Here is a 21,419-nt window from a genome sequence, read left to right as displayed (position 1 = left end):
TCCCTCTGCCCGTCCCCGTCCCGTCGGTGCCAGTCACTCGTGTCCCGCCGCACCCGCAGCTCCGCCGCGATGCCGGCGGCCACCCCCGCCTCGGTCACGGGTAAGTGTGCCCCACCCGGCACTTGCACACGCACACACGGGGGCACACGCGTGTGCAATAACACGCCCCCGTGCACGTGTGCAGGGGCAGCTGCGGGTGGGGGGCCGTGATGGGACCACAGGGTGCGTGTGCTGTGGGGCACAGGATGGGCACACGCGTGTGCACGGGCCACGCCCAGGCTTGGGCGTGTGTGCAAGAGCGGAGGGGTCACTCCTGCAGGGGTTGGCACTGTGGGAGGGGGATGGGCTCTGCGCGAGTGGGCTCCAGCCTGTGCGGGTGAGGGTGCGTGTGCGTGTGCAAGTGAATGGGCACACGAGCGCGGTGCGGCCCCTTTAAATCCGCGCTCCCACCTCCCCACCCCCACTCCCCGCCCCCTTAAAGGGGCCGAGCCCCCGCTGTCCCCCCTCCCCACGCCGCGGGGGACGCTGCGGGGGGGCTCCCACGCGTGAGCGGGTGTGTAAGACACTCGGGTGTGCAAGGACGGGTGAGCGGGTACGGGGGAGGTTGCGCACGGGCAGGGGGAAGCACGGGGGGCCCGCGCCGAGTTTGCAGGCGAGCGTGAGCGCGCGTGGGGGCGCGCGTGGGCGTGCACGGCGGGGTGCGCGTGTCAGCGCGAGTGCGCGCACACGCGTGTGCGCTGAACGAGCGCGCAGCGGGGGCCCGCACGGGCGTGTGAGCGCGCACAGGGGGCGTTTGCGCGCGTGGGTGCACACGCGTGAGGTGCGCGTGCACGAGCCGTGCCCGCGCGTGTGAGCGCACGCCCGCGCCCACGCCGCCGGGTGCGCAAAAGGCGGCCGGACCGTGCTCAGTGCACACGCGTGTGCAAGGCAGCGAGGATGTGGGGAGGGGAGCGGGACCGGCGCGGGTGGGGGCCCCACGCGGGGCCGGGGGGTTGCGGGGGGGGGGCGGCGGTACCCGGATCTGGGGCGGGGGAGCCCGGCCCCGCAGCCATGAGCCGCCCCGGCCGAGGGTCCCCGCCGCCCGCCTCGGCCCCCGCCCGCGACCCCCCGGGTCCCCCAGGTACGGGAGGGGGCTGGGGAGAGCGGGAGGTGATGCCACGCGGGGTGGTGATGCCATTCGGGCGGGGTGGCGTGGGGATGGGGCGGTTGGGATGGGATGGGGGATGAGGTGGATGCAGGGAGATGGGGATGGCGGGGGGTTTCTGGGGTGGCCCGCCAGAGGTGTGGGGGGCTGATGGATGAGCCCCCCCCACCGCCCCCCCGGTTGCTTCGCGATCGTCCCCCGCCATTGCAGCGCAGCCGCGCAGCCGCTCCCGCCCCCGCGGCCCCGGATGCGCACCCTCCCATCGCAACCCCCCTTCCCGTACCCCCATCTGCATCATCCCCCCGTCGCAACCCCTCATTCCATTGCCACCCAATTGCATCACCGCCCCAACTGCATCAAGCTCCCCCTCTCCCCTCCCCAGTTGCATTCCCCTCTGGGAGGCGTTTTACTTTGGGGGGCACATCCGTTTGTCCCTCCTGCTGGACGAGGAAGGGGGATTTCCCTGCTCCCATAGGACCCTCGCACGGTGCCCACAATGGCGAGGGGCCCTGGGGCGAGCGGGACAGGAATGGGGGGGGTGGGCGAACGAGCATCCCCAGCTGCACTTGACTTTTACCCACGTTGCCGCTCTCTCCCTCCTCTCTGTGTCCCCCCGTGTGTGTCCCCCGTGTCCCCACCGTGTCCCCGTGGATGTCCCCCACTCCGTACGTCCCCCGTCTGCCCCCCCCAGCCATGCAGCAGGTCCTGGACAACCTGATGGGGCTCCCGGGGTCCCCGGGGGTGGCCGACCTTGACCTCATCTTCCTGCGGGGCATCATGGAGAGCCCCATCGTCCGCTCCCTGGCCAAGGTACCGCGGTACGGGGGGCACCGTGCCCCGCCCCGGGACCCCCAGGCTGTGGGGGGGGTGATCCACGTGTGTGCATGTGTGTGTCAGCATGTCCATGCGTGCAAGCGCGTGTGCACGCAGAGGTGTGTGCTGGTATGTGTGTGTGTGCATGCGGGGAGGTATCTGTGCATACTTGCACATGTGTGTGTACACATGCACATCTATGTGTGCTTGTACATGCGTGCGGATGGATGTGTGCCTGCATGCAGGGAGGGGTCTGTGCATGTTTGCACATGCATATGTACACCTCCACATGTATGTGTGCTTGCACATGCATGTGGATGGATCCTTGCATGTGTGTGTGCATGCATGCATGTGTACTTGCACGTGTGTGCATGCATGGATCTGTGCTTGCACATGTGTGTGCATATGTAGGTGTATGCTCATATGTGTGTGCATACACCTCCACAGGTATGTGTGCTTGTACATGCATGTGGGTGGGCACTTGCACGTGGGTGGGCACTTGCACATATGTGTGCATAACTGGATGTGTGCTCACAAGTGTGTGTGCACAGGGAGCTGTCTGTGTGTTTGCACACATGTGTACATGTGCACATGTATGTGTGCTTGTACATGTGTGTGGGGGCACTTGCACATGTGTGGCTGCAGGAAGGTGTGCTTGTTTGTACCATAATATGTGTACATGTGCACATGTACGTGTGCTTGTATATGTGTGTGGATGTGCGTGTGCTCACATATGTGTGCACACAGGGAGATGCCCATGCGTGTTTGCACATGCGTGTGCAAGTCCACGTCTGTGCATGCGTGTCCATACGTGTAGATTTGTGCTTGCATGTGTGTGTGCCTGCAGGGATGTGCCCTTACATGTGTGTGTTTAATCTCCCCCCCCAAGGCCCCGGGAGTCCCTAACCCCCTGTTCTTGCCTCGTGTCACAAACTCCCCTGGCCCTGGGGGTCCCCAACTCCCCAGGGGTCCCTGTGTCCCTACCCCCCCCCCAGGGACCTCCAATCCCTGAGGGTCCTGAACCCCTCTGCCCCCCCGCTCCAGCCCCCCCGGGGGTCCCTAATCCCCCTGGTCCCCAACTCCCCTGGGGGTTCCTAAACCTCTTGGCCCTTCCAGGTGTCCCTAATCCATCCTTCCCCCAAGGAATCCTTAATCCCCTTTGTCCCAGGAATCCCTAACCCCTCCCAGGGATCCCTAACACCCTGCCCCCTCCCGGGGGTTCCTGTCTCCTCGGGGGGTCCCTAACCTCCCGACCCTGGGGGGACTGTGTTCCCGCCGGGGGTCCCTAAACTCCCTGTGCCCTCCAAGGGTCCCTAATCCTCCCTGCTCCTGGGGGTCCCTAACACCCTGTCCACCCGTAGAAGACCCTGTGCCCTCTCGAGGGTCTCTAAACCTCCCCCCTGGTGTTCCGTAAGCTCCTGAGACCCTGGGGGTCCCTAATCCCCCAAGCCCCTGGGACTCCCTAACACCTCTGAGACTTCCCAACCTCTCTGATCCCCTGGGAGTCCCTAACCCCCGAGCGTTCCCTAACCCCCTTGCCACCTCCGGGGGTCTCCCCGCGGTGACCCCCAGGCTCACGAGCGGCTGGAGGAGCGGAAGCTGGAGGCGGTTCGCGGGGACAACCTGGCGCTGGTGCAGGAGATCCTGCGGGACATCGGGCGGCTGGCGCGGCCCGACGGGCAGGGGGCGGCGGCCGAGCTGGCCCGGATCCTGCGGGAACCGCACTTCCAGGTGCGTGGGACACGCGTGGGACGCTTCTGTGCTGGGGGGTGTGGGACAAGTGTGTGCTGGGGGTTTGACACAGGTGGGATCCCCCTCCTGTGCTAGATCCCCCTCCTGTCCTGTGTGACACGTGTGTGTGCTGGGGGAGTGTGACACAACGTGCACCAGGTTTGTAGTACACAGGCGTGACCCCCCCTCCTGTACCAGAGGTGTGGAACGCTCTGAGTGCTGGGGGGTGTGACACGTGTGTGCCCGGGGGTGTGACACATATGTGTGTGACACATACATGTGTCAGGTGTGTGGGACACAGGTGTGACCCCCTCCTGTGCCGGGGGTGTGTGACACGTGTGTGCTGGGGTGTGTGACATGTGTGCCAGGTGTGTGGGACACAGCTGTGACCCCTCTCCTGTGTGTCCCAGTCGCTGCTGGAGACCCACGACTCGGTGGCTGCTAAGAGCTATGACCCCCCCCCAAGCAGCCCTGGCCCAGAGCCCCCCCTGGGGTCCCAGCCCGTGCCCCCCGATGCCGTGCGCATGGTGGGCATCCGCAAGGCAGCCGGGGAGAACCTGGTGAGCCCGGCTGGGGGGGCTGGGGAGTCCTGGGGGCATTGGGGGGTGCTGGGACATTTTGGGGTGCTGAGGGTGCTACGGGGTGCTGGGGTACTGCCCGGTGCTGTGGGGTGTTGGAGCAATGCAGGGTATGGGGATATTGGGGGCATTTTGGGGTGCTGGGGACATTGTGGGGTATTGGAGACATTGCTGGGATGCTGGGGGCATTGCAGAGTGCTGAGGGTCATTTTGGGCTGCTTGGGGACATTTTGGGGTTCTTGGGGGCATTTCAGGGTGCTGAGGACATTGCTGGGGTGCTGGGGGCATTTCAGGGTGCTGAGGACACTGCTGGGATGACTGGGAGCATTTTGGAGTGCTGGGGATATTATGGGGTGCCGTGGACATTATGGGGTGCTGGGGGTATTTCAGAGTGCTGGGTGCCTTGCGGGGTGACCGGTGGGTGCTGGGTGGGTGTCACAGGGTGCTGTAGTGGGTCCCTGTTGGGGGCTGAGTGGGGCTGTGCCCGTCAGGGGGTGACGTTCCGGGTGGAGCGGGGGGAGCTGGTGATCGCCCGCATCCTGCACGGGGGGATGGTGGCGCAGCAGGGGCTGCTGCACGTGGGGGACGTGATCCGTGAGGTGAACGGGCGCGAGGTGGGCAGCGACCCGCGGGCACTGCAGGACAGCCTGCGCCACGCCAGCGGCAGCGTCGTCCTCAAGATCCTGCCCAGCTACCAGGAGCCTCACCCGCCCCGCCAGGTACTGCCCCTGCATCCCACCCTGTATCCCACCCTGCATCCGACCCTGCATCCAACCCTTCATCCCACCCCACATCCTGCCCTGCATCCTACCCTACCAGGTACTGCATCCCACCCCGCATCCCACCTCGCATCCTTCCCTGTCTGGTACCATCCCTGCATCCCACCCAGTGTCCAACCCTGCATCCAGCCCCACCAGGTAGTGCCCTGCCATCCTGCTCCACATCCTGCCCCACATCCCGCCCTGCATCCCACCCTGGCAGGTGTCACCCCTGCATCCCACCCTGCATCCCGCACTCAGCACTGCCCACAACTCCCCCTGCTCTGTGGCCCCTATCTCTGTGGCCCCATCCCCATGTTGTCCCTGTGCCGCCCTGCCAATGTCCCAGTGCCTATGTGCCCCACATCCCCTGTTCCCTTGCCATGTTCCTCATCTCCCCATGTGCCCGCTGAGCCCCCCATCCCCCCCTGTCCCCCTGTCCATGCCCTGTGCCAACATGCTGGTACCCCCGTATCCCCCACCATGCCCTCTGTGCCTGGCACTGGTGGACGCCAGGCTGTGGTTGTCCCTGCCCTGTCCCCATCCCTGCCTTCTCCCCGTCCTTGCCCTACCCCGTCCTTGCCCTGTCCCCGTGCTTGTCCTGTCCCTGTTGCCCCCATCCCTGACCAGTCTCTGTCCTTGCCCGGTTCCCATTCCTGGCCTGTCTCTGTCCTTGCCCTGTGCCTGTCCTATCCCCATCCCCGTCCTGTCCCCATCCCTGTCCCTATCCCTGCCCTTGCCCTGTCCCTGTCCCATCCCTGCCCTGTCCCTGCCCTCTCCCCATCCCTGTCCCCACCCAGGGTGCCGGGTGGCAAAGGGTGCCCACCCCGTGCCCCCCCCTCCCCGCCCCGTGCCAGCCACCCCCTGTCTCCGTAGGGAGACAAAACAACCCTGTCACCACACCACATCCCCTGGCACCGCGTGTCCCCGCCTGGGCCACCCTCGCGACACCCCTCCGCCGCCAGCGCCGTATCCCGTGTGCCAGCACACGCGTGTGTGCGCACACGCGTCCCCACACGCACATGTGTGTCCTGGCAGGGGCGGTGCTGGCAGCGCTGGGCACATGTGTGTGCCTGTGTGTGGCTGTGGGGCTGTGCCTGGGGGTTGCCGTGGGGGTCCTGTGGGGCGCGGCAGCAGCGGCCGGGACCCTCTGCATGTGCGCAGGGGCCGCACGGGCCTGGCTGCACCGGGCACGGGGGGGGCACCGCGGCACAGGGGGCACCTAGGGGGGGCACACGGGTGTCCCTGCTGGGGAAACTGAGGCACGGGACAGCGGAGTGGGGGGCCCGGGGTCCCCCCCGCTGACCCCCACGGTCCCCAGGTGTTTGTCAAGTGCCACTTCGACTACGACCCGGCCACCGACAGCCTCATCCCCTGCAAGGAGGCCGGGCTCAAGTTCATGGCCGGGGATCTGCTGCAGATCGTCAACCAGGATGACCCCAACTGGTGGCAGGTCAGGGGGGCACCCCTGGGGGGTGGTCTGGAGGGGTCGTGGTGCTTTGATCCCCATTTGGGGGTCCCCCTGGCAGCGGGGTCTGTGGAGGGTGTGGGGGGGGTGGGGGTCAGGGGTTCTATGGGAGATCAAGAGGTCCCTGTAGGCTTGAGGGGTGCCTGGGAGGATCCCTGGAAAGTGGGGGGTTTGTGAAGCTGGGAGTGTCCCTGGAGCTGGGAAGGGTTCCTGGGAACTGGGAGGCATCCCTGGGAAAAAAGGGGTTTCCTGGGAGCTTGGAGGTGTCCCTGGATTTGGGGAGGGTGCCAAGAAACGGGGCATTCCTAGAACTGGGAGGGAATAACTGTGGGCCTTAGGGGGTTCCTGGAACTGGGGAGGTCCCTGGATATTGGGGGACACCCTGGAGCTGGAGGGGTTCCCTGGGGGTCTTGGGGGATCCCTGGAGATGGGGGAGGTCCTTGGAGTTGAGTGTATGTCCCTGTAGGGATTGAGAGGTCTCTGGGAGCTGGGGGTCCCTGGAGCCTGGGGGTGTCCCTGGAGCTCGGGAGGTTCCCTGTGCAGCTTGGGGGAGTCCCTGGAGCTGGGAAGTGTTCCTGGGGGATGGTGAGTCCCTGTAGCTGAGAGGGTTCCCTGTGGGGCTGAGGGGGGGGCCCTGTAGCTCAGGAGGGTCTCCGTGGGGTTGAGGGGGTCCCCACATGTGACTCTGTGCCCCCAGGCGTGCCATGTGGAGGGGGGCAGTGCAGGCCTGGTGCCCAGCCAGCTGCTGGAGGAGAAGCGCAAGGCTTTCGTCAAGCGGGATGGGGAGGTGGCCCCCACGTCGGGTATGGGGACCCCAGCCCAGCCTCGGCGGAGGAGACACGGCTCTGGGGGTGGGGGACAGGGGGGCACATCCTGGAGGGGGAGCACAGTGGGTCCCCTGAACCCTGTGGCAATGTCCCCATCGTGCCAGGGTGATGTCCCCATGGCACTGCCTCTGTGGCAGGTCCCTGGTTCCTGGGGTGATGTCTCCAGTTCCCAGGGTGATGTCCCCGTGCACTGTCACTGCAGCAGGTCCCCAATTCCCAAGGTGATGTCTCCAATTCCTGGGGTGATGTCCCCAGTTTACAGGGTGATGTCCCCAGTTTACAGGGTCAAGTCCCTGTGCCCTGTCCTTCAGACAGGTCCCCAGTTCTCAGGGTGATGTCTCCGTGGCACATGGCACTGTCTCTGTGGCAAGTCCCCAGTTTGTGGGATGATGTCCCCAGTTCCCAGGGTGACGCCCCCATGGCACTGTCACTGCAGGAAGTCCCCAATTCCCAGGGTGGTGTCCCCAGTTCTTAGGATGATGTCCCGATGGCACTGCCCCTGTGGCATGTCCCAACTCCCCTTGCATTGTCCCTGTGCCACGGCACTGTCCCTGTCCCCAGCTCAGCCGGCCCCTTGCCCTCGCAGGGACCCTGTGTGGCAGTCTCAGCGGGAGAAGGAAGAAGAGGATGATGTACCTGACAACAAAGAACGCCGGTGAGTGTCTGATGGCATTCCCTCAGGGAAAGGGGGGAGCAACCCTGGGGCTGTGCTCGTGGTGGCACCTCCTGGGGACAGGGTGTCCCCCTGGATGGGTGCCAGCCCTGCCCCTTGCCCAGAGTTTGACCGGCATGAGCTGCTGATCTACGAGGAGGTGGCGCGGATGCCGCCGTTCCGCCGGAAAACGCTAGTGCTGATCGGGGCGCAGGGCGTGGGGCGGCGCAGCCTCAAGAACAAGCTCATCATGTCGGACCAGGCGCGTTACGGCACCACCATCCCCTGTGAGTCCCCGCTGGCAGCGCTGTCCCCATGAGCATCGCTGAGCCCACCGGCATCACCGCCCCTCACCTGCCTCCCTGTCCCCTGCCAGCAGCATCATGCATCACTCCCGTGAGATCACTGTCCCCTGTGAGCAACACCATCCTCGTGATCATCCCTGTCCCTTGGGAGCATCCCTGTCATCTGTGAGCATCCCTGTCCCCTTCGACCATCCCTGTCTCCTGCCAGCATCGATGTCACCTGCAACCATCCCTGTCCCTGTGAACATCCCTGTCCCTCAGGACCATTCCTGTCCACTCCAGCATCCCTGTCCCCTGCGACCATTCCTGTCCCTTGTGAGCATTCCTGTTCCCTGCCAGCAGCATCATTCCCTGCCATGAGCATCACAGTCCCCATGAGCATCACCATCCTCGTGAACATCCCTTCCCCCTGTGACCATCCCTGTCCCTTGTGAACATCCCTTCCCCTGCAACCATCCCTGTCCCCCTCCAGCATCCCTGTCCCTTGTGATCATCTCTGTCCACCTCTAGCATCCCTGTCCCCTGCAACCATTCCTGTCCCACTCCAGTATCCATGTCTCTTGTGACCATCCCTGTCCTCCATGACCATCCCTGTCTCCTACAACCATGCCTGTCTCCATGACCATCCTTGTCCCCTGATGGCATCCCTGTCCCGACCCCACCAGCATCCCTGTCTCCTGGGGACATCCCTGTCCCCTGCAACCATCCCTGTCCCTTGTGAGCATCCCTGTCCCTTTTGAACATCCCTGTCCCCTGCGATCATTCCCACACCCTGTGAGCACCCCCGGGGTGGGACCCCAGGTGGGTGGGTGTCACTCAGGTGGGGCCCAATGCCGGCAGACACATCTCGGAAGCCGAAGGAGAGCGAGCGGGACGGGCAGGGATATCGCTTCGTGTCCCGGGGGGAGATGGAGGCCGACATCAAGGCTGGGAGGTACCTGGAGCACGGCGAGTACGAGGGAAACCTGTACGGAACCAGGATCGACTCCATCCGAGCCGTGGTGGAGGCTGGCAAGATGTGCATCCTGGATGTCAACCCCCAGGTAGGGGAGGGGGATAATGACTGTTGTTACCCAACAAGTTGTATTTCTTAAAAGTGCAGCCGTGGGGGGGGGAATTGTTGAGGGGAGATTTAATTAGTGGAATAGATAACAGATGATGGGCAAGCTCTGGGTGATGCCCGTGTGTTCAAAGAACAAATGGAACGTTTAGGGCCTGGCATGGCTCAGTGCTCTTAGAGCTGGGAGAGAAATTTAGTGTTGACATCAAATGCAGAATTTATATAAACCACAAAGATGCAGAAACAAGAGGTGAAGAAGAAACGAACACAGGTAATTTCCCAGAGACTCTCCCTCTCTGGGAAAAAGTAATAGAATACTGAAAATGGGGACTGATTAGCGTGAGAAATGAGAAATCAATTAGCAATAGAAGATAGAATAATAATTAATGAAGAGAACTGCATAAGCTGATGAAGACTAATTCCTTTGTTTGCTAAAAGGTATAAATACTTAAAAGTTTTAATAACTGATGTACAGGTTTTGTGGAGCCATCCCCATGTACCTCAATGTCGAATAAACCCTCTAACCTGACGAACTGGGTTAGAGGGTTTATTTCCCAGGATTTTGGTGACTCTGTCTCCTCCCACCCAGGCAGTGAAGGTGCTGAGAACAGCTGAGTTTGTGCCATATGTGGTGTTCATCGAAGCCCCCTGCCCCGAGACCCTGCGGGCCATGAACCGAGCGGCCCTGGAGAGTGGTGTGGCCACCAAACAGCTCACGGTGGGTGTCCTGGGGTCTGGGGGGCAAACTGAGGGAAGGTAAAACTGAGGCAGGGCTGTGGGGGGCTGAAGGCAGATGGTGAGTGTCCTGCTGCCACCCTGGGGGGCAATGGGGAAACTGAAGTAGGGTTTGGGGGGCTGAAGGTGGATGGTGGGTGTTCCTCTGCCATCCCTGGGGGGCAGTGGGGAAATTAAGGCAGGGTTTGGGGGGCAGGAGGAAGACACACAGCTCATGGTTGGTGTCCCTCTCTGTCCCCAGGGGGGCACACAGGGTCTTGGGGAAACTGAGGCAAGTCTGTGGGGGCAGGAGGGGGGTGGGCAGCGGATGGTGGGTGTCCCCCTGCCATCCTGGGGGTGATGGGGAAACTGAGGCAGGTTTAGGGTGCAGGAGGCAGATGCCCAGAGAATGACAGGCATCCCTCTGCCACCGTAGGGGGCAGTGGGAAAACTGAGACTGGGTTTGGGGGGCACAAAGACGAGACACAGCTCATGGCTGGTGTCCCCCTCTGTCACAGAGGGGTGATGGGGAAACTGAGGCAGGGTCTGGGGGGCAGGAGGTGGATGGTGGGTGTCCTCGCTCTACCCAGGGGGCATGGAGGGGTGATGGGGAAACTGAGGACATGGTTTGGGGGGCAGGAGGAGGACACACAGCTCATGGTTGGTGTCCCTCTGTCACCTTGGGGGTTGTTGGGGAAACTGAAGCAGGGTTTAGGGTGCAGGAGGTGGGTGGGCAGTGGATGGTGGGTGTCACCCTGCCATCCTGGGGAGCAATGGGGAAACTGAGGCGGGGCTGTGGGGGCAGAAGAAGAACACACAGCTCATGATGGGTGCCCCCCCTGCCACCTTGGAGGGCAACAGGGAAACTGAGGCAGGATTGGGGGGCTGAAGGCAGATGATGGGTGTTCCTCTGCAATACTGGGGGGCAACAGGGAAACTGAGGCAGGGTTGCCGGGGCAAGAGGAGGACAGAGGGTGCTCCTCTGCCATCCCTGTGGGGCAGTGGGGATCCTGAGGCAGTTGTGGGGTGCAGGAGGCAGATGCCCAGCGGACGGTGGAGGAGAGCAGCCGGATCCAACGTGGCTATGGGCACTACTTTGACCTGAGCCTCATCAACGACGACCTGGAGCGAACCTTCGGGAGGCTCCGGGAGGCCATGGACCACCTGCGTGTCCAGCCCCAGTGGGTGCCTGTCACCTGGGTCTACTAGTGACCACCCTACCCCGCAGGGGGGGCCATAAAACCCTCCCCTCGACCCCCCCAGCCCCCCAGGAGGGCTGTGGGGGGTGGAGGGGGGTTGTGCCTCACCCACTGGTGTGATGAGCTTGTGCTCAGCACCGTGGGGGTGTGTGCGTGTGGCTCTCTGTAGAGCCCCCCAACCCAAGCCTGACCCTTCTCTCACCCCTACTCAGCCCCAGATTTGGGGGGGTGGAGGCAGAATCAGCCACTGGGGGCCACATGGGGGGGCACGGCCACCCCCCACCATGCCCAGCACCCACACAGCTAATTCACTGCCAAAACCTCACCCCCTCCCCAAATTACCCCAGGGGGTTGTGCCACTTCTCAGATGGGGGACACGGGGAGGACAGGGGTCCCCCCCACTCTTCATAGCCCTCTGCCTCAGTTTCCCCATGAGGAAGCCCACCCTGTCCCAGATTGGGACCCCCAGGATTGGGGTCGGGGGGGCTGTGGGGTTTTAGGTGGGGGGGGTCACACCCAGCTGGAGCCTTAGAAGCTGCTGTGGCCCCAAGTGTCCTGGCCCACCCCTCCACCCCCCCAGGCCTCAACCCCCCCGTGGGACCCCCTTTTCCCTTTACCGGGGTGGGGGGTCCCTCTCTGTCCTTTGTGGCCCCCCTCCCCAGGTAGCAATAACCCCTCCCTCCCCCCTCCCCACTCGGGTTCCTCCCTGTAATAACTCTTAATTAACCCTGTAATTAACCCCATGGGGGGCTGTGGCTCGGGGCTCGCTGGGGGTGTCTGGACTGGGAATGGTGACACATGGGGTGACCCCAAGGGACAGGGACACAGGTAGTGCAGGGTGTGTCCCCATGTCCCTCCTGCCCCATGTCCCCCACCTCGCCCCCCCGGCCCCTCCCTGTCTCCCCCTTGCTCCTTTTTGGTACTTTGCTGTGGATTTTATTAAAGGAGAGAAAAATGGTGGGTTCGTCCCTCGTGGTGAATGTGGGGGGCATTGGGAGACCCCCGGGGGACACTCGGTGTCACCTGTGTCACCTCTGCCCCTCTCCCACCTGATAGTGATGGTTTTTTATCTGGAAATCCCCATTTTGCACCAGTTTGGGGCTGGAGGGTGTGTGAGTGTGCACACATGTGTGTGCACATATGTGTGTTTGCACATGTGTGTGTGCACGTTATATTTGGGGTTTGGTGGCTGGGGGTGCTGGGGGGGTTTGGTGGGGGGGGGTGGGGAGGGTTTGATGGGGCGCGAGGTGTGTGCATGGGGTGTACATGCATGTTCACACGTTTGTGTGTGTGCACGTGTGTGTACACGTGTGCACGCGTTATATTTGGGGTTTGGTGACTGTGAGTGTGTGGTGTGTTCGGTTTGGGGAGATTGTTGAGGGGATGAGGGGGAGGGCATGGGGTTTACATAGGGTGTACGTGGGTGTGCACACGTGTGTGCGTGTGTCACGGTGCACACACGGGCCCTTCCTTGGTGCTGCCGGGAGAGGTCAGCAGAGCTGCAGGCACAGGGGGAGGGGAAAGGGGAGTGTGGGGGATTGTGTGTGGCTGTGCAAGTGTGTGTGTGTTTGCATAGATGTGTGTGTGTGCACGTGTGTGTTTGCACAGGAGTAAGTGTATGCATGGGTGTACATGTGTGTGCACATACATGTGTGTGTGCACATGTGTGTTTGGAAAGTCACGTGTGTGCACATATCAGCTCGTGTGTGCACATACATGTCAGCCTGCGTGTGTGTGCACAGGGTGACTGTATGTGTGTGTGTGCACATGTGTGTTTGCACAGGGTCAGTGTGTGCATGGGTGCACATGTGTGTGTGTGTTTGCGCAGATGTGTGTGTGTGTGTGCCAGCCCATGTGTGTGTACCCGTTGCTCTCACAGGTGTGTGGGGGGGGTGTTCCCTTGCACAAGTGCGGGTGTGCACACATGTGCACAGCTACCTGTGTGCACACACACGTGTGTGTGTGTGCAGTGCCCAACACACCAGTGTCCCACACACCTGTGCTCCATGCACACGTGTGTGCACCTCCCACGGGGAGCCACTGGGTGCCATAAGGAGCCATAAGGTGCCATGGGGTGACATAAGGAACCATAGGGTGCCACAGACTGACATGGAGTGCCATGGCCACGGGGTCACATAAGAACCTGTAGGGCATCATGGGGTGCCACAGGGTGCCATAGGGTGTCATTGTCATGAGGTGCCACAGAGTGCCACGGGGTGCCATGGGGCGTCCGAGGGTGCCATTGTGTCCCATAGGGAGCCATAGGATGCCATGGCCAAGGGAGCTGTGGCCATAGGGTACCAGAGGGTCCCACAGGGAGCTGTGGCCATAGGGTACCATAGGTTGCCGTGGCTATAAGATGCCATTTCCATAGGGGGTGTGTCCATGAGCTCTGGTGTCTTTAAGCAGGGGTGTCTGTAAGCCTGTCCATAATCCCCTTTGTCCATAAGCTGCTGTGTCTATAAGTGTCGGGGCCGAACGTGCAGGGCTCTAGTGTGTCCTTACCGTGTCAGTACCTGTCCATCCCGCCTGTGGTGACAGCCATGTGGCCCACGCTGCTGCTGCTGGTGGCCCTGGGTGTGCTGGCCCTGGGGCGGGTGGCCCACAAGCTGCTGGCCCCGTCTGGCAACCCCTTTGCCGGGCCACCCCTGGAGCCCCCCCGGCCGCTGGTGACGGACCAACGCGCCCGGGACAGGGTGCTGAAGCGGGGTGAGTGCTGAGTGTCCGTCGGGTATCTGTCTGTCCGTGTGTCCATCTGTCCCATGGAATGCTGGGCGTGCTGCCCATTGTGTGCCCTCATGTTGCCTCTTGCATGTGACAGCGTGGCCGAGCACACGCGTGTGCACAGGGTGCCCAGGGATGGCCACTGGCAGGGGCTGATCATGTGCACAGGGCTCAGTGCCCAGTGGGGATCGTGGGCAGAGGCTGAGCAGGTGTGTGTGCACAGGGTTCAGTGCCCAGTGGTGGCCACAGGCAGGGGCTTGTGCCCAGGGTTCAGCACCCAGCAGGTGCCAAAGAGGCTGGATGTGGTTCCCGTGGGCAGTGGTTGATCATGTGTGCAGGGCTTGGTGTCCTGTGGGTGCCAGAGTGGCTGGACATGGGCACTGCAGGGTCACTGTGGGGTCTGAGCACACCATCAGGTGCACTGTGCCTGCACAGGGTTCAGGGTGTCTGGTGGTGATCACGGGCAGGGGCTGATCACACGTGTGTGCCCAGGGTTCAGCACCCAGCAGGTGCCAGAGCGGCTGAACATAGTGGCCATGGGCAGTCATTAATCCCACAAGTGTGTGCCCCGTTTCAGTGCCCAGTGGTGGCCATGGGCAGTGGTTAATCCCACACAGGTATGCGGGGTTCAGTGCCCAGTGAGTGCCGGAGCAACTGGACATGGTGACCATGGGCAGTGGTTAATCACACACATGTGTGCAGGGTTCGGTGCCCAGTGGTTGCCATGGGCAGTGGTTAATCCCACACCTGTGCCCAGGGTTCAGCCCCCAGCGGGTGCCGGAGCAGCTGGATGCCGTGGTCATCGGCAGTGGCGTGGGGGGGCTGGCAGTGGCCGCCACCCTGGCCAAGGCGGGCCGGCGGGTGCTGGTGCTGGAGCAGCATGACAAGGCCGGCGGGTGCTGCCACACCTTCCAGCAGCACGGCGTCGAGTTTGACGTCGGTAAGGACCTCCAAGACCCCCCGACGCTCCCCAAGCCCCCAGCATCCCCTGGCACTGCTGCTGCCCCCACAGCGCCTGTGTGTGTGCCTGAGTGTGCAGGGCTGTGTGCAGGGCTGTGTGCAGTCTGTGTGTGCCATGGGCATGTCATGTGTGCTCTGTGTACATGCCATGTGCTTTCTGTGCCTGTGCCATGCACATGCCGTGTCCATGCTGTGTCCGTGCCAGCAGCCCATCCCACCCCCCACCCTCAGTGTGACCCACAACAGGCAAAAGCCAAGCCCTTCTCTCCCCCGTTGTCCCCCGGGTACTCCGACCACATGTCCATGTGACCCCCCCGGTGTCCCCCTGCCATGTCCCCTGTCTCTATCCCGCAGGCATCCACTACGTGGGGCAGCTGCACGAGGGCAGCCTCCTGCGTGTGGCACTGGACCAGCTGACGGACGGGCAGCTCTGCTGGCAGCGCCTGCCCGACCCCTACGACGAGGTGACCCTGGGACCCCGGCGCTACCAGCTGCACGCCGGCAAGGTGGCCTTTGTCACCGCGCTGGAGGAGCAGTTCCCCGCGGAGAAGGCGGCCATCAGGGAGTTCATGAAGATCTCCAAGGTGGGGACACACCACCCCCATGGGGAGGTGACCCCAGGGTCAGGGAGGGGTGGTGGGGTCGCTCTGGCTGGGAATGATCAGCCTGGAATAGGGGGGTGGGTGTGGTGGTGGCACTGGTGGGTTCTGTGGGGACATGGGTGGTGGTGGGGAAGGGGCAATGGGAATGGTGGGGACACTGGTAATGGGTGTGGAGGGGACAGAAGTGATGGGAATGATGGGTACAAGCGTGGTGGGCATGGAGGGGACACAGGTGCTGGGCATGGTGGGGACATGGGTGGTGGGTGCAGAGGGGACACAAGTGATGGGTGTGGAGGGGACACAAGTAGTGGGCATGCTGGGGACACAGGTGCTGGGCATGGTGGAGGGAAGTCCTGGGCATAGTGAGAACATGGGCGTTAGGCATGGTGGGTATGGGTGCTGAGCCACAGGTGGTGCTCATGGGGTCATGACAGTGACAGTCCTGATGACACGGTGGCCAGGCAAGGAGGTGTTGGTGGTGACAATGGCCTAGCTTGGTGTCCCACACGTGGCCTTGGGCATGTGGCACTGCTGATGGTGCCAAATCTGGTCTTGCAGTGGCAGTGGTGATTTGGGATGATGTCAGTGGTGACACAGGTCAGTGTCACACAGGTGATCTGGCAGCACGTGGCACTGCTGGCCGCGCTGAAGCTGATCCTATGCTCGTGGTGGTGGCAGGGTGGTGTGGTATCAGTGGCGACAGTGAAGTGGCAGAAAGTCCCCCAGGTGGCACGTGGCACTGCTGGCCATGCCGAAGCTGACCCCACACTGGCAGTGGTGACACGGGTTGATGTCCCACAGGTGACCTCGTGGCATGAGGCACTGCTGGCTGTGCTGAAGCTGGCCCCACGCTGGTGGTGGTGGCAGGGTGGGGTGGTGGCAGTGGTGACAGTGACATGGCACGATGTCCCCCAGGTGGCCTCGCGGCACGTGGCACTGCTGGCCGTGCTGAAGCTGGTCCCACGCTGGGTGGCCACCCTCCTGCTCCGCTCTGGCCTCCTGTCCCTCCTGTCCCCCGTGTTCCGCCTGGCCGCCACCAGCCACAGCCAGGCTGTGGCCCAGCTCACCTCTGACCCCGACCTGCGCGCCCTGCTCGGCTACCTCTTCTATGGTCAGGAGCTGTCGCGATAGAGAGGGGTCTGTCGTGATAGGGAGAGCACCGTCGTGGAGAACGACAGTAATGTCATATAGGGGAGGGCTGTGTCATGATAGGGGAGGGCACTATCGTGATAGGGGCATGCTCTGTCGTGATATGGGAGGGCCACGTTTTGCTAGGGGAGGGCTGTGTTGTGATAGGGGAGGGATGGATATATTGTGGTGAGGAGGGCCTTGTCATGATAGGGAAGGGCTGCATCATGATGGGAAGGGCTGTGTCACGATACGGGAGGCAATGTCTTGATAGGGGAGGACTATATCATGATAGAGGAGGGCTGTATTGTGATGAGAAGAACTTTGTCATGATAGGGAAGGGCATATCACAACAGAGGAGGCTATGTCGCAATAGTGGAGGGTTGTATCATGACAGGGGAGGGCTACATAGTGATGAGGAGGGTCACATCACGACAGGGGAGAGAATGTCATGATATGGGAGGGCTGCCCTGCACTGGGGCAGGGTCCAGCCGTGCCCACCTCCCCTTTGCCCCCTCCAAAGGAACAGCCCCACGGGACTCCAGCTTCCTGGCCAACGTGCTGATGGTTCACCACTACCAGCGGGGGGCCTGGTACCCGCGGGGGGGGGCCAGCGAGATTGCCTTCCACGCCGTGCCCGTCATCGAGCGCGCGGGGGGGGCCGTGCTGGTGCGCGCCCCCGTCACGCGCGTCCTCGTCAGCCCCACCGGCACCGCCCTGGGTGAGCGCCCGACCCCCAACCCCGCCCCGGAGGGGTCACATGTGTGTGATGGGGACGGGGTGGCAGTACCCAGTGCCCCCTGACCCCCCACCCTGGCCCCCAGGGGTGGCGGTGCAGGTGGGGTCCAGTGAGGAGGAGCTGGAGATCCGTGTGCCCCTTGTCATCTCCGATGCTGGAATCTTCAACACCTTTGGCAAACTGCTGCCCCCCGAAATCCGCAGCCACCCCGGTAACATAACCCTGTGTCCCCATGTCCCTGGTGTCCTCAGTGTTCCCAGGATCCCTGTGTCTGCAGCATCCCTGTGTCCCCAGCATCACCAGTGTCCCCAGCATCCCTGTGTTCCCGTGTCTCCAGCATCTCCATGTCCCTGGTGCCCATAGTGTCCTCAGTATCCATGTGTTCACAGTATGCCTGGTGTCCTCAGCATCTCCATGTCCCTGATGTCCCCAGTGTCCCCAGCATCACCAGTGTCCCCGGCATTACCGATATCACCAGGGTTGCTCAACATCCCTGGTATCCTTGGTGTCCCTGGCATCCTTGGTGTCCCTGGCATCACCAGTGTCCTCAGCATCTCCAGCATCCTTAGCACCCCTGATGTCCTCAGCATCCTTGCATCCCCATGTTCCTAATGTTCTCAGTGTTCCCAGTATCCCTAGTGTCCCCAGCATGCCCACATTCCCAGCATCTCCATGCCTCTAGTGTCCTCAGAGTCCCTAGCACCCCTGTTGTCCTCAGCATCCGTGTCCATACGCCCTCAGTGTCCCTGGCATCCCCAGAACCTTCATGTTCCCAGCAGTCTCATGTCCCTCGTGCAGGCAGGGTCGGGGTGTCACCCCCGTGTCCCCGCAGGTGTCCAGTCCCGCCTGGCCATGGTGCGGCCGAGCATGGGCTCCTTCCTGGTGTTCGTGGGGCTGCGGGGCAGCGCGGCAGAGCTGGGCCTGCCCCCCACCAACTTCTGGATCTACCCCCACAACGACCTGGACACTATGTGAGGGGTCCTGGCACCCTGGGGTGGGCATGGGGGCGGGGGGGGCACAGCAGGTGGGCGGGCGCACGCAGGGTGGGTGCATGAGGGGTGCCTGGGGGAGCACAGCGGGTGGGGTGGGTGCAGGGTTGTGCATGGTGAGTGGGGTGGGTGCATGGGGGATGTGTGGGGCCTGCACTGTGGGTGGGTGCACAGGGAGAGCATGGTGTGCACACGGTGGGTGGGTGTACAGTGGGTGCACAGTGGGTACATGGTGGGTGGGTGGGTGCACAGGGGGTGCACAGTGGGTACATCACAACCCTCTCTGCCCGCAGGATGACCCTCTACGCTGCCCTGAGCCGTGACGACGTCCCTGAAAACCTGGCCATGATGTTCATCACCTTCCCCGCTGCCAAGGACCCCACCTATGAGCAGCGGCACCCAGGTAACAGCACTGGGGACCCCTCAGGCCACTCCCAGCTCTGCACCTCTGGTCTGCTCAGCTTCGAGGGGTCAGAGGCTCCTCAATGCCACCAGCCCGAGGTGGGCACCACCACTGTCACCGTGTCCCTGGCTGGCACCCCCACTGTGGTCCTGTGGTGGCACAGGGGGTGTCACCAGCTGTGTCCCCCTCCCAGGCCGGTCGTGCATGACCATCCTGACCATGGCACGGTATGAGTGGTTTGAGGAGTGGGCCGGGAGCCTCCCCAGGCACCGCAGCCCCGACTACCAGCAGTACAAGATGTCCATTGCCCAGCGGCTGCTGGAGAGGGCCCTGCTCCGCTTTCCACACCTGAGGGACAAGGTGACCCCACGGGGAGCCCTACCATGCCTGGGGGTGCCCAGAGGGGAGGGGGCATGATGGGCACAGAGTGATTTCCAGGGAGGGGAGGGAGTGTAGGGATGCAGCATCCTGGTGTACTGTGGAGTTTGGGGTGCCCCGTGGGGTTGGGGTGCCCCTTGGGATTTGGGGTGTCCCTTCAGATTTGGGGTGTCCCACAGGGATGGGCAAACACAGTGGAAATGGGGTGCACAGTGGGGACTGGGTGTCCTGCAGGGTTGGGGTGCCCAGTGGGGAATAAGGTGCCCTGTGTGGATGGGACACCCCATGGGGTTTGGGTGCCTTGCAGGGATAGATGCACAGTGGAAATGGCATGCTCAGTGGGGAATAGGGCGTCCTGTGTGGGTGGGATGCCCCATGGAAATGGGGTGGTCTGTGGGGCGGGTTGAGGTGTCCCACAGGGGTGGGGTGCCCCATGGGTATGGGTGCAGAGTGAAGATTGGGTACTCAGGTGGGATGAGATGCCCTGTGGGATGAGTGCCCTATAGGATGGGTACCCAGGCAGGATGGAGTGCCCTGTGGGAGCAGCATGCCCTGCAGAGATGTGCTTGGTGATGACAGGGCACCCTTTGGAGCTGGGGTACCCAAAGGGAATGTGCCCAACAGGAGGGGGTACCCGTGGGTTTGGGGTGCCCAGCGAGGACAGGGTGCCCTGTGATGTGGCTCCACAGCCCCAGCACCTCCGCATGGGATGGGCTCGGACCTGTTGTGGTGGGACCTGCTGTGGGGTGGGATGGGCCTATCCATGCCCCCCATGCCTGGTGTCCCCCGGCATGCCCTGAGCACCCTGTGCCCGGGCAGGTGGAGTTCGTGGAGGCGGCATCACCACTCACCAACCAGCACTACCTGGCGGCCCCGCACGGGGCAATGTATGGTGCCGAGCACGACCTGGGCCGCTTCTGCCCCACCGTGATGGCCACCCTGAGAGCCGACACCCCCGTGAGGAACCTCTACCTGACAGGTGAGGAAGGAGTGTCCCCACGTCCCCCTGTCTTGCTGTCCCCATGACCAGCTCCAGGCTGTGGATGGTGTCCCCAGGGGCTCCCTGCAGTGAGGGATGTCTGGATGCACCATGGTGGTGACCAAGTCCCCAAGGTGTGACTCTGTTCCCCCTGAGAGTGGCCATGTCCTCCATGATGGTGGCCAGGTCCCCAAGGGGTAGCTGTTTTGCCCAGGGACGGCTGCATCGCCCACAGTGGTGACTGGGTCACCCATGAGGGCTTCGATGTCCCCCCCAGAGTTGGTCACAACCCCCATGATGGTGACTGGGTTCCCCACAGGGGTGGCTGGGTCTGCATTGTGGTGGCCATGTCCCCAAGAGTGGTAACTGGGTCCCCCGCGGGGGTGACCATGTGCCCCCTGGGTGTGGCTGTGTCCTCCACAAGGATGACCAGATGCTCCCCCCCATGATGGTGGCCAGGTCCTCCCTGGGGGTGTCCATGTCCCCCAGGGTGGTGACTGGGTCCCCAAGGGGTGGCTGTGCCACCCATGGAGGTGACTGTGTTCCCCTGGGGGTGTCCATGTCCCCCAGGGTGGTGACCCTGTCCCCAAGGGGTGGCTGTGTTCTCCTTGGAGGGGTCCATGTCCTCCCTGGTGGTGGCCATGTCCCCCCCTGGGGTGGCCATGTCCCACGGTGGCCTGTCTCCAGGGCAGGACGTGTTCTCCTGCGGGCTGGCAGGGGCCGTGCACGGGGGGCTGCTCTGCGCCTCGGCTGTCCTGGGCCGCCTGCTCTACCTGGACCTGCTGCTCCTCAAGAGGAAGATCAAGCGGCGCCAGGGCCGGCACACAGCGTGAGGGGGACACCGGCCATGGGGGCACCGGGTGTGGGGACACCTGTCCTAGGGAATGGCTTTGGGCTGGGAGTTTGCTCCCAGCTCAGTAAATCCTGATGTCCCACTGGCCTCTGCCTGTCTCTGGGAATGAGGATAGAATAGGGATGGGGATGGAGATAGGATGGGGATGGAAAAGGATGGAGATGGGGATGGAGTCAGGGTGGGGACAGAAATGGGGTGGGATGGTGTGGAGATGAGGGTGGGATGGGGACTGGAATAGGAATGGGATGGGATGGGATGGAATGTAGGTGCAGATGGGGGTAGAGATAGGGATGGAATGGGAATGGGATGGAGACAGGAGTGGGGATGGGAACAAGTAGGATGGAGATGGAGATGGGATGAGAACAGGAGTGGGATGGGATAGAGATAGGGATGGGGACAGGAAGGGGGTAGGATG

At 63.0% G+C, this 21,419-nt stretch overlaps 2 protein-coding genes across 7 annotated transcripts; both read left to right on the top strand.

Moving 5' to 3' along the window:
* Window positions 1–535: 535 nt before the first annotated feature.
* On the top strand, window positions 536–12,207 carry MPP2 (membrane palmitoylated protein 2). Of its 6 annotated transcripts, none has more exons than XM_027742365.2 (12): window positions 536–592; window positions 1,836–1,954; window positions 3,530–3,688; window positions 4,099–4,248; window positions 4,758–4,985; window positions 6,346–6,477; window positions 7,190–7,295; window positions 7,906–7,974; window positions 8,097–8,258; window positions 9,117–9,319; window positions 9,926–10,054; window positions 11,083–12,207. In XM_027742365.2, the coding sequence occupies exons 2-12, from the start codon at window positions 1,838–1,840 to the stop codon at window positions 11,257–11,259; spliced, it is 1,632 nt and encodes a 543-aa protein (XP_027598166.1). In that variant the 5' UTR covers window positions 536–592; window positions 1,836–1,837; the 3' UTR covers window positions 11,260–12,207. The 6 variants fall into 6 exon arrangements, with proteins under 6 accessions (XP_027598166.1, XP_027598164.1, XP_039243673.1 ...); XM_027742363.2 differs by having other exon boundaries at window positions 568–584; XM_039387739.1 differs by lacking the exons at window positions 536–592; window positions 11,083–12,207 and adding exons at window positions 1,062–1,120; window positions 10,442–10,593.
* Window positions 12,208–13,091: 884 nt separating this feature from the next.
* LOC113999127 (all-trans-retinol 13,14-reductase-like) lies at window positions 13,092–21,165 on the top strand. The gene is made up of 11 exons (XM_027742329.2): window positions 13,092–13,958; window positions 14,731–14,913; window positions 15,288–15,517; window positions 16,451–16,646; window positions 17,187–17,384; window positions 17,488–17,613; window positions 18,235–18,373; window positions 18,685–18,794; window positions 18,988–19,154; window positions 19,992–20,151; window positions 20,839–21,165. The coding sequence occupies exons 1-11, from the start codon at window positions 13,793–13,795 to the stop codon at window positions 20,982–20,984; spliced, it is 1,821 nt and encodes a 606-aa protein (XP_027598130.2). The 5' UTR covers window positions 13,092–13,792; the 3' UTR covers window positions 20,985–21,165.
* Window positions 21,166–21,419: the final 254 nt, after the last annotated feature.

This window comes from Pipra filicauda, unplaced genomic scaffold (assembly GCF_003945595.2).
Source record: "Pipra filicauda isolate LSUMZ 115617 unplaced genomic scaffold, ASM394559v2 scaffold586_size332294_pilon, whole genome shotgun sequence".
Lineage (NCBI taxonomy): Eukaryota > Metazoa > Chordata > Aves > Passeriformes > Pipridae > Pipra > Pipra filicauda.
Note: the sequence above shows the minus strand (reverse complement) of the source record. Positions and strands in the feature narration are given on the sequence as shown.

Excerpts from the sequence above, each read along its gene's own strand:
- MPP2 (XM_039387738.1), top strand. The coding sequence starts at position 1,796 with ATGTCCCCCACTCCGTACGTCCCCCGTCTGCCCCCCCCAGCCATGCAG. Across the intron at positions 8,259-9,116 it reads TTACGGCACCACCATCCCCT|ACACATCTCGGAAGCCGAAG; the intron begins GTGAGTCCCCGC and ends CAATGCCGGCAG. Across the intron at positions 9,320-9,925 it reads TCCTGGATGTCAACCCCCAG|GCAGTGAAGGTGCTGAGAAC; the intron begins GTAGGGGAGGGG and ends CCTCCCACCCAG.
- LOC113999127 (XM_027742329.2), top strand. The coding sequence starts at position 13,793 with ATGTGGCCCACGCTGCTGCTGCTGGTGGCCCTGGGTGTGCTGGCCCTG. Across the intron at positions 18,374-18,684 it reads CACAACGACCTGGACACTAT|GATGACCCTCTACGCTGCCC; the intron begins GTGAGGGGTCCT and ends CTCTGCCCGCAG. Across the intron at positions 18,795-18,987 it reads CTATGAGCAGCGGCACCCAG|GCCGGTCGTGCATGACCATC; the intron begins GTAACAGCACTG and ends TCCCCCTCCCAG.